The sequence below is a fragment of the Lucilia sericata genome, unplaced genomic scaffold (assembly GCF_015586225.1).
Source record: "Lucilia sericata isolate MDLA Ls3-8-SP2 unplaced genomic scaffold, ASM1558622v1 Contig000678F_arrow, whole genome shotgun sequence".
NCBI lineage: Eukaryota > Metazoa > Arthropoda > Insecta > Diptera > Calliphoridae > Lucilia > Lucilia sericata.
This window is the reverse complement of record NW_023994682.1, coordinates 175,168-190,210: the sequence shown is the minus strand read 5'-3', so window position 1 is coordinate 190,210 and position 15,043 is coordinate 175,168. Positions and strand designations below refer to the sequence as shown.

The following is a 15,043-nucleotide window of genomic DNA, read 5'->3' as shown; positions in this document are numbered from 1 at the left end:
TCAGTTCTAGTTCAGTTCTAGTTCAGTTCTAGTTTAGTTCTAGTTCAGTTCTAGTTCAGTTCTAGTTCAGTTCCAGTTCAGTTCTAGTTCAGTTCTAGTTCAGTTATAGTTCAGTTCTAGTTCAGTTCCAGTTCAGTTCTAGTTCAGTTCTAGTTAAGTTCTAGGTTAGTTCTAGTTCAGATCTAGTTCAGTTCTAGTTCAGTTCTAGTTCAGTTCTAGTTCAGTTCTAGTTCAGTTCTAGTTCAGTTCTAGTTCATCTCTAGTTCAGTTCTAGTTCAGTTCTAGTTCAGTTCTAGTTCAGTTCTAGTTTAGTTCTAGTTTAGTTCTAGTTCAGTTCTAGTTCAGTTCTAGATCAGTTCTAGTTCAGTTCTAGTTCAGTGCAAGTTCAGTTCTAGTTCTTTTCTAATTCAGTTCTAGTTCAGTTCTAGTTCAGCTCTAGTTCTAGTTCAGTTCTAGTTCAGTTCTAGTTCAGTTCTAGTTCAGTTCTAGTTCAGTTCTAGTTCAGTTCTAGTTCAGTTCTAGTTCCGTTCCAGTTCAGTTCTAGTTCAGTTCTAGTTCAGTTCTAGTTCAGTTATAGTTCAGTTCTAGTTCAGTTCCAGTTCAGTTCTAGTTCAGTTCTAGTTAAGTTCTAGGTTAGTTCTAGTTCAGATCTAGTTCAGTTCTAGTTCAGTTCTAGTTCAGTTCTAGTTGAGTTCTAGTTCAGTTCTAGTTCAGTTCTAGTTCAGCTCTAATTTAGTTCTAGTTCAGTTCTAGTTCAGTTCTAGTTCAGTTCTAGTTCAATTCTAGTTCAGTTCTAGTTCAGTTCTAGTTCAGTTCTAGTTCAGTTCTAGTTCAGTTCTAGTTCAGTTCTAGTTCAGTTCTAGTTCAGTTCTAGTTCAGTTCTAGTTCAGTTCTAGTTCAGTTCTAGTTCAGTTCTAGTTCAGTTCTAGTTCAGTTCTAGTTCAGTTCTAGTTCAGTTATAGTTCAGTTCTAGTTCAGTTCTAGTTCAGTTCTAGTTCAGTTCTAGTTCAGTTCTAGTTCAGTTCTAGTTCAGTTCTAGTTTAGTTCTAGTTCAGTTCTAGTTCAGTTCTAGTTCAGTTCTAGTTCAGTTCTAGTTCAGTTCTAGTTCAGTTCTAGTTCAGTTCTAGTTCAGTTCTAGTTCAGTTCTAGTTCAGTTCTAGTTCAATTCAAGTTCAGTTATACTAAAGTTATAGTTCAGTTCTAGTTCAGCTTTAGTTCAATTAATGTTATAGTTCAGTTAATGTTATAATTCACTTCTTGTTTCTTATGACAAGTTTCACTCTCAGATGTGATAAACCGCCAAATTTTCTATTTATATAGGAGCCACCTTAATAAATTTCTTCCAAACTTTGTTGCCAATAGAAAAGAAAGTGAACACTTTTTAAAAATAATCCTCAAAATGATTTCATTCTTTAGACATCTTTTAGCAACAAACAAAACTGTGCGTGTCTAAGGCGCTCAATAATGATGAGTGTGTATAGTTGGATAGTGTTAACAACAAACAACATGGCAACTTTGTATCAACACATATCGTGTCTTCTGTATATATCTAATATATATATAAATATATATGGATAGATGATGGGATGGGGTTGGTATGGTTGAATTAATAAATCAAAGGAAAAAATACGACAAAATATACAAACAACCATAAATACGTACAAACTCTGCTCCTCCACCTCTTCCAAAAAAAAAAAAAAAAAAATACAAACAGTGAATAGATCTTTTCGATCCATTATTTTTACTACTACTACTACTACTACTTGTACATGAAAGAAATAAACTCTTCTCCTCTTATGATGATGCTAGTCTGGTGTACAACAAAAAATTTAAATATATAAAAAAAATATTGAAAATCTTTAAAAACGACAAATTTCTATTTTTGTAAAACTTAATACAAGAAAAAAATATTAAAACAGAAAAAAACATACATAAATATATTTATTATTATCATCATTATAAAATGTTTAAATTAGCAGCATTGGAAAAGAAAAATCTGCAAATAACTAAACAGCAAGACAGACAGACAGTTGGAACTGACGCAGAGACAGATATCTGTATGATCGTGTTGTTGATCATGTACTGTTTGATGATGATACTCTAATACTTATGAACTTGTTGTCGGTTTTTCATAAAGAGCATAATGATTAGGATGACGATTTTTCATAATGATGAAGATGATGAGGATGATGCAAAACTATCTCTAAGTTTAAAGATCATTATAGTTGCTCTATAAGCAAACTAAAAAATGAATCTGCTAAAATGAAAATTTCATTCTTTCTCTTCTCATAATTTTAATAATAATGATCATCATCATTATTCAGAATTTTCATTTTTTCATCTAAGAGATGAATTTATAGATTTCTATTTTCTGCCAACGTCTATACTTTTTGGACAGAAGACTAAAGACGACAAAAACAACAAAAAAAATTAATTTTAAATTATTAATAACAACATGGCACATGTAGGTATCCATGAGATACACACAAATGTTGTATTAAAGTTCGTTTATATTATATATATTTTTTTTTTTTTTCTTTAAATGAAAATCTATGTTTTTTAATTTTATTCGACGAATATTCTTAATTTTTTTTTGTGTGTCACAAGACAAATAAACATTTATTTATTGAATGTTTAACATTTTAACAGAATTCGAAACCTGTGAGTGTGTATTAATAATAAAAATAATCAGACATTTTTATAGTTTGGAACAACAGAATACGTAAGCATTCGAATATTTTTTTGAGTGTCATTTACTTATAGCATGATGTATTTAGAATACCCTACAGGTGATACAATGTTAGCCCCACTTTTCCACTTTAGTATCGTTTCTTCGCACCGGTTCTTTATAAAACCCTGACTTATTGACAGTAGACTTAAAAGCTTTCATCTATCTTTAAGTTCTTTCTTTGGTACTTTTTAGACTTGGTATTATAACCTTCTCTTGACTCCGTTCTTTACTCAGTAAAATTTTCATCAGAAGTTCCGAACGTGTAACTCCAATGCTATCAAATAGTTCGAATGTTTGTCCATCGCACAGAATAGAATTATTGTCGAAAAGGTATTCGAATCATTTCCCATTCGAAATGTCAACGATCATTACCTCAATAATCCGAAAGAGTTGATAATCATTGTTTGAATAAAAATCGCCCCGTTCCATATCTAAAATGCAATAGTCCAAATAATTGATAATAGAACAGTATTTGAAACGTGTCATTCACACTGTTTCTGAGAGGTCTATCCCACTTTCGGCTAAACATACAAATGATAGGCAGAAGATCGCTGGAGAGGTCTTTCCCACTTTCAAATTATTACGTAATCGAAATATTGGCTATCATTGTCCCAGTGATCCTCTCCCCGGGGGCATGTTACCTTGGTGAAATCTCCATCTTGGTGTTATTGCAATATCCCGGGAAAAAGAGGTGCTAACAATACCTCTAGTCTGCCGGGACTATAAAATGGTGATGATCAAATGTATCCTCGGCCTTTCCTTGGAATGATTTGACATGTTGTCTAACCAGAGTACCATATAATCTGGCACTAAGGGTGGCCAGTTGCCCGCAGGACTTGTCCTGGCTGGTCAGTTGGTTGAGATTCCATGGGGATCAACGTAGTGGCGGTGGTTTATACCCAAATTCGCGGGGAAAAAATGTTGGTTTAAGGACTGATATATCCAAATGCCATATATGTCCGGTTTATCTCTCCGGTTCTTTTGCCATCTCAACAGATGTCACTAGGTGATGTGACAGATTAACTTATGCTGGATTCCTGAACCTGTTGAGTATATCTTACTCTTCGCGTAAGGGTTCCAGTATAGGTTGGGAAATTTTCAGCTTGACACTTGGTAGTTGCCTGTCATCCCGTAGATCGTTCTTTATGGTCTGAGAATGGAACTGATGTAATTGGTAAACGATCGGGAAAGACTTCACTGCCCGACAAGAGACTAGTACTGATTTAGTAGATCTTTTACTTCAGGGAAGTTCTCGGTGCTGTTGCCATCTCAACAGGATTCATATTGTTTTATGCTACACATGATTATGGTCCGTTCCCTCAACTTGTCGGGGCAATTATTGGGTTCGAATTGACTTTGGTAATTTCTACATCCTTTGTCACATTGTTTGACATACAGAGCGATCCTGATTTATTGGCTGAATATTTCGGACTACCAAATACATCTCTAGGTGCTGTTGTGCGGGCTTTAAGAGGTTCAGGAATGCACTGGAATGGGTCATTAGTTGATGGGGATTGCATTTTAACAATGCAATTTTGCATGACATGATAAGAGTGTTCTCCTTCCGGTATACCGGAAGATTGATTTCACCAGATGTTGGGGTTTGTCGCCCCTTTTATTGACTTTAGACCAGTGATTGTTTTTTCCTTGTCGGGATTTGCATTGGGATTGATCCCATACTGCCGGTCATTCCGCAACGCGGCTGCTATGGCAAGAGATTAGATAGCTCGAGTTCTTCAGCTCAGCCATGTAAAAAAATTGCCACCTGAGTTCTGAGTCTCAATAATTTAGAATTACATCCAGATATCTTTTCCGAACTCTATTTAAAACGTGTCCATTACACTGTTTCCCACTTTCGATTGATCATCCAAACAATGAGCAGAAGATCATAGTCGAAACGGTAATCGAAATATTCATCATTACCTCAGTGATCCCAAAATGACTAATGTTTGCTCGAAGAGATCATTTCAGTACAGTTGAATATTTGAGTGAATGAGATTCGGATTACTCCGAAGCTAAATATCAATAGTTTTGGGAATTAAAACGTGTCAGATTCTTTCTTAGTTATAACTTTAGAAACATCTTCCCAGAAGAGTTATTGATCGTGTCTCAATGAAATTAGGGTTATAACTCAGCAAAATAGAACTATAATCAAACTGTTTCCAAAAAGTTTTTTCCACTTTTGACTGAACATCCAAAGAATTAAAAGATCATTGTTGAAACCGAATTCCGTAATCAATCGTTTCAATGAGATTCAAATCATTTCGAAATCTAAATTCAATTGTCATGCAAGAAACAACGATCATTGATTTAAGGAGATTCCGGTCTTCCCGAAAGGAAATCCGATTAAGCTGAACGATTCGTGTCGACTAATTCTAAAGGGATAAGGAAATGTTAATTTTAAAAACGAAACTCAATCTGAGTTAAATTCCATTATTCACAAGCGATCGAAATTTCGATTAAAATTCTGTTATATTCCATTCAGACATTTTGATCACTTTCGAACCTGAATTTCGAAACATGAAATTAATAGTTTGTTGTTTCTAAGAATTGACAAAAGGAGGTCCGGGTTTTCCCCCGAACTGAAATTAATTTGGCATTTGAATATTTTATTAAAAGGAGTGTTTTTATGGAAAAACATACGAATGATGATTTCACCATTATAGTTCCGGTACCAAAATTCAATTAATCTTTAAACAGTTGCCCTTCCAATCTTTCTTAATCATTGTTTAAAAGGAGTAAAGGTGATTCTGAATGAAATATATTACGGTGTAATATGAAATCTTAGAATCAAACCGAAAAAAAACTTTGAACGATAAGTTGCCGACCATTGCCTATACGGCATTGGGATCATTCTGAAGTCAAAATTCAATTGACCAAAAAACTTGACTCCTTAAAATGAATTGACAATCATTGACCGAAGGAAATAGGGGCTATGACGAATTTACTATATATTTCCGCAAGTTGATGATCATTATCTTAATGGAATAAGAATCCCCCGAAACACTTTTAAACGACCATTTGGAACACCGCAACACAAACTTAAGTTTGCAATGCATCATTAATAAATCCCATCAATTAAAGGTCGTAAATAGATCCACAATGATACCTCATGTTAACCACTACAAAGTTGATGTTTTTTATTTCATTCCAATTTTTACAAAGGGTGATTACCAATCGACCATGTCTCCCCTGTAGCTCTCTAACACTCGACAACTTGTATTCGTTCCAAATGACTAAATGCAAAGAGATTTTTTAGTTTTGTTTTTTTCTTAATTTGTAATATTTTTAGTTTAATGTGACAAAATAATCGTTATGAATATTTAAAAGAAAATTTACTAAATTAAAACACAAACAATACTAAATTTACAAAAAAAAAAAAGAAAAACATGGTTTTCTTTAAAATATTCTTTTTTTTTAAAAAAAGTCATCTAAAAAGTTTATCTTGTTAAAGCGTTTTTTTCGTTTTTAATTTTATCTAAATGTTTTGTTGTTATTGTAATTTTATTGTTTTTCGAATTGTTTGTTGTGACTTGGTTTTCCTTAAATTTAGTTGTGTGTAGAATGTTGTTGTTGTTGTTTCTTTTCGTTGAATTTGTTAGTGTGAAGATCATTGTTTTTTATTTATTTACGAGTTCATATTTGTGAGTTGTCGCTTCGTTGTCGACTTTGTTTTTGTTGTCTGCTGTTGTGAGAGAGTTTTTTTTTTTTTGGATGATAATGGTTGACAGCTACATATCATAATGTATTTAATCGTGTGTGAAACAACAAATTATTTTACACGCCCCCAATATTTGTGGTATTTTGTTGTTAGTAGTTTGGTTTTGAAACCAACAACAAAAAATTATAATAATATTGGACCCAAAATTAAAATATTAATAAATATAAGTAGAGTGTGCGAGTTTTTTTTACTCTGTTTTAAATATTTTATTTTTTTTTTTTTCTTCTCTTTTTTTCTGTCTAGTGTCGTCGTCGTCTTCATTGTTGTTGTCGCTGACTGTGTCTGTGGTATTAAATTAACAGCTGTTTGAAGGATGTGTGAACAACACTGGGCTTTTAATGAGGTGACCTTGTTGTTATTTTTTTTTTGTTTCTTTGTTTTTTATACCCTACACCACTTTAGTGGGGAGGGTATATTGGATTTGTGCTGATGTTTGTAACAAACAAAAATTTCCGTCCTAGACCCACCTTAAAGTATACCAATCGGCTTAGAATCGTTTTCTGAGTCGATTAAGCTATGTCCGTCCATTTGACCCTAGCTCCCATACAAAGTCCCCTTCAGAAAATTACTTGAATGTCCCAAATTAACTTATAAACACAAATATCGCGATGAAATTCAGCACAATAAAATATTATGTAAATATAAATATATTCACAAAATTTTATCGGGCTTGGTCCATATTTGCCCCTAGCCCCCATATAAAGCCTCTTTCAGAAAATTAGTTTTTCATCCATAAATTGCTTAAATGTATCGGAACAAGGGAATATTGAAAATAAATGCTTTACTATGAAAAATACATCACATTTAATATTTATAACTGGTGTAGGGTATCATATGGTCGGCCTCGCCCGACTATACTTTCTTACTTGTTTTTTTTTTTTTAATTTATTATAGATTTTTTATTGTTTTATATGTTTTAATGGTTAGCGCATTTAATAGCAGCCAATACACACTCACACAAAAATAATTAGAATATTGAAAATTGTTTTAAAAAAATTTATGCTTTTGAATTTTGGCGAAAAAAAAAATAAACACATAAAGTTGCATTTAATATGTTCTCTAATAAAAAATTCACCCCCTATTCTGCATTTCAATTCTAATCGAAATTTTCTCCGTTTGGCAACTTTGGTATTCTGCCTTTCGATTCTACTCTCCGCCACATAAACCACAACTAATGCAGAATACCCCAAAATCGTCAAGCATTGAAATAAAATGGAATTGCTTCTTCTTTTTCTTACGATTTCGTTTTTTGTTGGAATACCAATCGAAATGCAGAATAGGGGGTTTACACAGAAAACATTCAAAGACTATGATCTTCCTATATTTTTATACATTTTGATCACAACAACCGATCAAGAAACTGGTAGAGGATCTTGATCTCGTATATCTCTTTCACGTATACGGGACACCGGTGTCCCAAATTCGATGTCACTACATGCTTTTTCCATTTTTCATCAAAAATTATCGATACACGTCAAAATAAAGCGTGTGGTAAAGTCATATCCGTAAAAAGTCCAGCGGTTTAGTTTTGTGCGGGAAAGGGATATCAAGACACAATCTTTCTTATAAACACTTGGGTTTCTCAAGAACACTGTGGCGCTTTTCGAGGGATCTTTTATAAAATTGCAAAAAAAAAAATTGCTGAAATTTGATCGTTGATCGTGACGTAGTCATCTTAAATGTAGGAATAGTAAAATCGAATTGTCTTGGGACACATTCGACTTAAATCCCCTAATAATGAATTGATGATCATTATGTATACTAAAAGCATTTAAGTGATCCCGGAACTAAAATAATTTTCCATGTTTAAAACCACTAATCATACTGATCTTCGCTCCGCTATGGCTAAAATGTAGTGTGATGTTAAATTTAATGAAAATATTAAGGACAGTCTTGACCCTATCCGCGTTTTCTATCGATATAACCTTTCTAATAAAACTTCTCACGATCAATGATCACTATCAATTAACTAATCAATTGATAGCGACTATTGATCGGAATACATTCGGTTGAGACACGTTAAAGCAAAAAACTCCTAATAATAAGTTGATCATCATTCAAGAGAGAGATTTGGTTAATAGGAATAATCGAGAAATTATTTTAATTCGATCACGATTAAGGTTGGTTGTTATCGTGCTAATGCTACGCCTAAACATAGAGTCGAAAACGCATCTAAATTGAGTTGATGATCATTATACAAAAAGCATTTAAATGATGCCGGAACTGAAATATTTTGTCATGTTTAGAAGAACTGATCATACTGATCTTCTCTCCGCTATGGTTAAAATGTTGTGATGTCAAATTTAATAAAAATATCAAGGACAGAGTCTTGACACTTTCCGCGCTTTCTTTCGATATAACTGATCGAAATACAATCGGTTGAGACACATTAAAACAAAAATCTTCTAATAATAAGTTGGAATGATAATTCATCAATCGGTTGAGACATATTAAAGCAAAAATTTCGTAATAATAAGTTGATGATCATCATTCAAGAGGTATTTGGTTAATGCGAATAAACGAAAAAATATTTTAATTTGATCGCGTTTAAGGTTGGTTGTTATCGTGCTAATGCTACGCCTAAGTCGAAAACGCCTCTAAAAATGTTTAAAATCTCCTAATAATGAGTTGATGATCATTAAACAAAAAGCATTTAAGTGATCTCGGAATTGAAATATTTTTCTACGTTTATAACAACCGATCATACTGATCTTCTCTCCGCTATGGCTAAAATGTAGTGTGATGTCAAATTTAAAGAAAATATCAAGAACTCTCTTCACATCTTCCTTTCGATATAAGTTTTTTAATAAAACTTCTCACTGATTGGTTAATTGACAGCGATCATTGATCGGAATACATTCGGTTGAGGCACATTAAAGTAAAAATCTCCTAATAATGAGTTGATGATCATCATTCATAAGGGATTTGAGTAATACAAATAACTGATACAAATATCTGTATTTAATCGCTATTAAGGTTGGTTGTTATCGTGGAAATTCGCTAAGCCTAAATGTAGAGCGAAATACGACTCGTAAACAAGATCACAAAACTTGTCAGATGTTATAGTATTAAATTCAACCTGCAGCCGTTAGATATCTTAGTAGGTCATTAAGTCCTAACCGAGATATCTCAAGGTTGGCTATAGCTCAACTACCATAGGGGTATCTATTGCACTTATCGTTTAGGACAGGGCATTCGCAGAGAAGGTGGAAAAGCATTTCTTCTTTTTCCTTATCATTGCAACTATGAGACAATTCATTGAAGATAGAAAAAACCTCTATATGTTCTGCAAATTAAAGGTTATAAGTTCCATAGTAGGTTTTTCATCGAATCACATTTACCTGGTCAAACATAAAAAATTTTCATCGTTATATTTTCTGATAATCAAAATTGCCTCCTAGAAGGAGTCGAACTTAACAAACTTAGACAGTTGAAGGGTATTCGAGGTAATTGGAAGATTGGATTCGTTACATATGCAGTCGCAACAACTTATTGTTTGAAACCTTTAAAAGTCACTCTTTAAAAAAGAAACAATCACGAGTCTTTCATCTGTGTCTTGGACCTCCTAAACACCGACAAACTGATCAATTAGGAATGGAAAGCATTTGAGTCCAATAGGTTACACATTACAAGATCATGTACTTTACGTATGATACGTATCGAAGACTAATGTACATTTTCGTAGATTTTGAATTACAATCAAAATCTTCAAATTACAAGCTTTACTGTTCGATGCCTTACGAAGTGGATTGCTCGCAATTTATCGGGGCAATTCCGAGATCATTTGACAATTTGAAGAAAACAAACTTCATTTATTTAAAGCTTTACTATGCCTTTGATCGAATCACATTCATGCAAACGCATGACTTTTCGATGCCTTACGATTATAGGGTCAATTCCGAGGTCATTTGACACGTTGGGATGCAGGTGTTTCTAAAAAATTCCATTATATTCGTATAACATCTGTTCTAGTATTTGAACATTTATGTTTTTTAAGAGTCTATAGGCGGAGCTATATATCATATGGGTAAAAAGGTTAACCTAATGAATACAAAACCGTTCGATACAACGAGAACTGAATTAGAAACATGAAGAAGAGAATCCCATACGGTGTCGAGACCCTAACGAGAGTAAAACACTAAGCCTACTCACAATAAAGAAGTTATAGTATAGTTATAGTTATACAAATTTGAAGAACGGATTTCAAACGAATGTAGATGCGCTACAGATGGGAAAATCACACTCTGAATAATTTTAAATATTTCGATTTTTCTTAGAAATTAGATCCAATTATCTCGAGAGTGATATTATTCCATTGTTTGGAAAACTCTAAAAAAACTACATCCAGGAAACTGAGTTTCTGAACAAAGGATAATAATGCTTTTATAGAAAACTATAAGGTCGAGGATCTAACAATATATGATTGGTCATATAACACGATCAGCTTCAATTTTTAAAAATAAAGATCTAAGATAAGTACGAGTCAATAAATTCATAGTTGTGGTCGCCTTTAGAAATCACATCTCGCTATGATCATTATCATACATTTTCAAACAAAAATATTATTGATCGTTTAACGCTAAAGAACGCGATCATCCTTATTTTCAAACAAATTATAATTGATCATGTTGTACTAACGAACCTCAGCTTCATTATTAAAGATAAAGATCTAAGATAATCCCAGATTCCATAGGAAATACTGGAGATGTGACAAATCATACGACCCAATAAATTCATAGTTGTGGTCGCCTTTAGAAATCACATCTCGCTTTGATCAATATCATAAATTTTCAAACAGAAATATTATTAATCGTGTAATACTAACGATCGCAATCATCTTTATTTTCATGTTGTGCAAACGATCTTCTATATTTTGAAACCAAAATATATTTTGGTCGTGTAACGCTAACGATCGCAATCATGCTTATTCTCCAACAAAATATGATTGATCATATTGCGCTAACGATCTTCATTGACTATAACACGAGTCTCAGCTTCATTTTTAAAGATCTTAAGATAAGCCATGGTTCCATAGGAAATAATGGAGATGTGACAAATTGTATAACCCAATAAAGCCATGGTTATGATCGTCGTATAACACTTAGTGACATGCTGTCGAAGTCATTTTTGATCGAGTAACGCTAACAATCGCTATCTTGTTTAAATATGATTGATCATGATGTGCTAGCGATCTTCATTGACTATAACACGAGCTTTAGCTTCATTTTTCCAAGATAAAGATCTGGTTCCATAGGAAATAATGGAGATGTACCTACGATCCAATAAAGCCATGGTTTCTTGTTTATTTTCAAACAAAATATGATTGATCATAATGTGCTAGCGATCTTCATTGACTATAACACGAGCTTTAGCTTCATTTTTTTTTTTAAGATAAATATTTAAGATAATCCCTGGTTCCATAGGAAATAATAGAGATGTACCTACGATCCAATAAAGCCATGGTTATGATCGTCGTATGACACTTAGCGACATGCTGTAGAAATTATATCTTGCTTAGATCTATAACATCTATATTATTGATCGTGTAACGCTAACGATCGCATTCATGCTTATTTTCAAACAATTTATCATTGATCATGTTGCGTTAACGATCTTCATTGACTATAACACGATCAGCTTCAGTTTTGAAAAATAAAGAACTAAGATAAGCCTATAACTTTTATACTTCCCGATCAAGTATCTCTATCCACAATTTAAACCTTTTCTTTCCTTTTATTAACTTTTAAAGCTTTAATAAAGACAGTAATCTAAAAAAATTTCTTTATAATTCTAGTCTACGAGATAATCGTGACAAATACACATTTAATACAAGAATTAATCAATTTAAGATTAAATCTTTTTAACGATTTAAATAATAAGGAATTAATAATTCTATTTGAGAAAAAACGATTTAATTTCTAAACCAAGTGTTAAAGAGACATTTAAAATAACGTGTATAGAGCAAAGTAACAAATGTTATTATCAGTAGATAATCTAAATCGATTAACAGCATAACAAGACTATTGACAAGACGACTTTGAGTATAGAGTTTAACAGCAAGTATAATCATTATAAATCATAAGCTGCATGGATGTTGGTGTTATTGGTAGTGGGGCTTGAAAGTAAATAAATAGAAATAGTTTTTTTTTTTATGAAGATAAAAAACGAAAATGTTTATTTGTTTAAAAATGAGATGAAAGATAAAGCACAGTGTAGGGAATATAAGAAATTGTAAAAGGTGTTAAAAGTAAATATGTTACAACAAGATAGATAGACAGACGGACGGATGGATGGATGGATGGACAGACAGACAGACAGACGGACGGACAGACGGATGGACAGACAGACAGACAGACGCGGGAAAGTAGAGAGGGACGTTGAGCTATAGACATAAAGTCTATGGTTTTTGTTATGTTTTAAGAAATATAGTGGAGCTGTGTGTGTGTGCTTTACAATTTTCACACTTCTTGATTTTGATAAAACTGTTTAAATTGAAAATTGTTGTTGTTGTTGTTGCCCACAGATTCAGGGTTTAAAAACTAAGATCTTAAAGATTTTAAAGAAACCAAACAGCTAGAAAGAGTAAGCTGTTAATAAAGAGTAGGACAGCTATAACAAGGAGAAGTAAATTAGGGGTAGAGATGTTTAAAAATGGTGCAATATTTAACATAGCTACCTGTATGAGTGTGTGTGTAAGAGCAAGAGGAAGAAGTGTTTAATTATAGTAGAGTGTTAACGGATATCCGGTCTTTTGGTTTATAGAGTATAATGTATTATACAGCTACAATGTTGCTAAACATGTTGCCAAACTACCTGTTAAACTAAAAGAGTAGGAAAATGTTGCCGCAATCTAAAGCAAAAGAGCGTAAAAACATTTTGCATTGAATATTGACCTGCTCTCGTTATAGAGCAACATTTTTTCCGAGGCTTCGTGTATTGGCGACAGAGCTAGTGATCTACAGTATGCAGCGAGTATTAGAAGCGAACGTGCGCATAATTATTTTGAAAAGCGAACAAAAATTAAATTATTTTTTTTTTGAAATAAAAGAGTAAAATATTGTGTTATAAATTTTTTAAGAGTTTTTTGTTGAAATTGAAAAAAGTATAATTGGCACGAGAGCAACAGACAACAACCAACCTCTTTTTTTTCAATTTATATTGTTTTGGTTTTTTTTTCTATAATAAAAAACAAGAAAGAAAAAAAATTATTTGTAGTGAACGGATACAAGTAGATGTGAATGTATCTCAATATCTTTTGAAAGAAAACGAAGAAAAGAAAAAAATAAAAACAAAACCGCAAAGTAAAGAGTTTTTCTAAAATACAAAAGCAACAACAACAACAGGCAGAAAATTTTGTGTTTTTGTTGGGTTTTGGATGTGTGAGCTCGTTAGTTTATTTATTCAACGACCGATACCGTGTGTGGACATTATTTTCCGAAACGCGCAACATAACACAACACACAACTTTGTGAGGCTCTGAAAAGCCAATAACTGCAACATTTTTATAAAATTTAAAAAAAAAAATTAAACGAATTATTTAAAAAAATTTGATTAAAAAAAAACAGTTTTAAAACGAATTTATTAAATAAAATATCTATAAGATATCTCATCAAACAAACAAACGTGTGTATCTTTTTTTCTTCTTTAAACAACAACTACTACAACAAAAAATCGAGTTTATTTAAAGAAAACAAAATATAAATAAAAAAAATTCTGCAAAAAAAAAAACGAAGAACGCGTGTAAAAAGAAATACAAAAAAAAAAAGAAAATTATAACAAAACAACAACTACAAAATAAATAAAAATAAATGTAAAATACAGTGAGAAAAAAGTGTAAAATACAAAAAAAAAGTTGAAGGAAAAATATATATAAAACAACATCATCTTATTGTTATTATTATTTTCATTCTTGTGGTGTTATCTAATCTATAATAATTTCCATTTATTTAAAAAAAAAAATTTTTTCATATAAAGTTAATTTAAAACAAAACCCGCAAAAAAGTAAAAAAGAAAAAATAATTGTGTTTGCAAAATACAACAGCTGAAAAAAGAAAATCTTAAATAATAAATAAATAAATAAATAGTATCTTAAAGATACTTTAAGTGATTTAATTACATATAACAAAACCACATAAAAATGGCTAAAATTACAAATCAAACGACCAAATCAAATTACTCTAATAACTCAAAATCATCAACGACAGCATCATCACCCTACTGCGCCTCCTCCTCCTCCACCTCACTAACATCAACAGCTTTAAAAATTTTTATATTAACATTAATATGCCTCAGCCAATCAGGATTTGTGGAAGGACGTAAACATTCTCCTTTATTTGTAGAGGAGGCCGAGGGCAATCGTCGCAATAATAGACCAGCTGGTAAGTTTCCAAAAATAAATTTTCTTTTAATATTTTACAAAATTAAGTAAAAAATAGTTTTTAAATGCTTACAACCTTAAAAAAAATTAAACAAAATTTCTTTAACCAAACAACTAACAAATTTTGTTAAAAATTTTTAAAAATTTTAAAAAACTTAATTTTGAGAATTTTAGAAAAATTCAAAAATTTTCTTATATTATATGAAAATTTTTT

At 31.9% G+C, this 15,043-nt stretch overlaps 2 protein-coding genes and 1 long non-coding RNA gene across 7 annotated transcripts in view; 2 read left to right on the top strand and 1 right to left on the bottom strand.

The window, feature by feature from the left end:
• The window catches only part of LOC119607226, a 55,055-nt gene extending 41,041 nt beyond the window's left edge, over positions 1-14,014 (top strand). Inside the window, exons 3-5 of one of the 5 annotated variants that reach the window (XR_005231721.1) lie at positions 6,696-6,795; positions 7,347-7,374; positions 13,668-14,014. This is a non-coding gene — a long non-coding RNA (uncharacterized LOC119607226). Of the gene's footprint in view, positions 1-6,695; positions 6,796-7,346; positions 7,375-13,645 lie in introns of all 5 variants that reach the window. The other 4 variants (XR_005231720.1, XR_005231719.1, XR_005231723.1 and 1 more) reach the window with 4 other exon arrangements.
• The window catches only part of LOC119607225 (DALR anticodon-binding domain-containing protein 3), a 135,470-nt gene that overhangs the window by 20,613 nt on the left and 99,814 nt on the right, over positions 1-15,043 (bottom strand). The gene's annotated exons all lie outside the window — the stretch shown is intronic.
• Positions 14,186-15,043, top strand: part of LOC119607222 (dorsal-ventral patterning protein Sog) — a 33,584-nt gene continuing 32,726 nt past the window's right edge. The window contains exon 1 of the mRNA XM_037961055.1: positions 14,186-14,830. Coding sequence (XP_037816983.1) covers positions 14,590-14,830 — 241 coding nt within the window. The 5' untranslated portion in view covers positions 14,186-14,589. The remainder of the gene's footprint in view (positions 14,831-15,043) is intronic.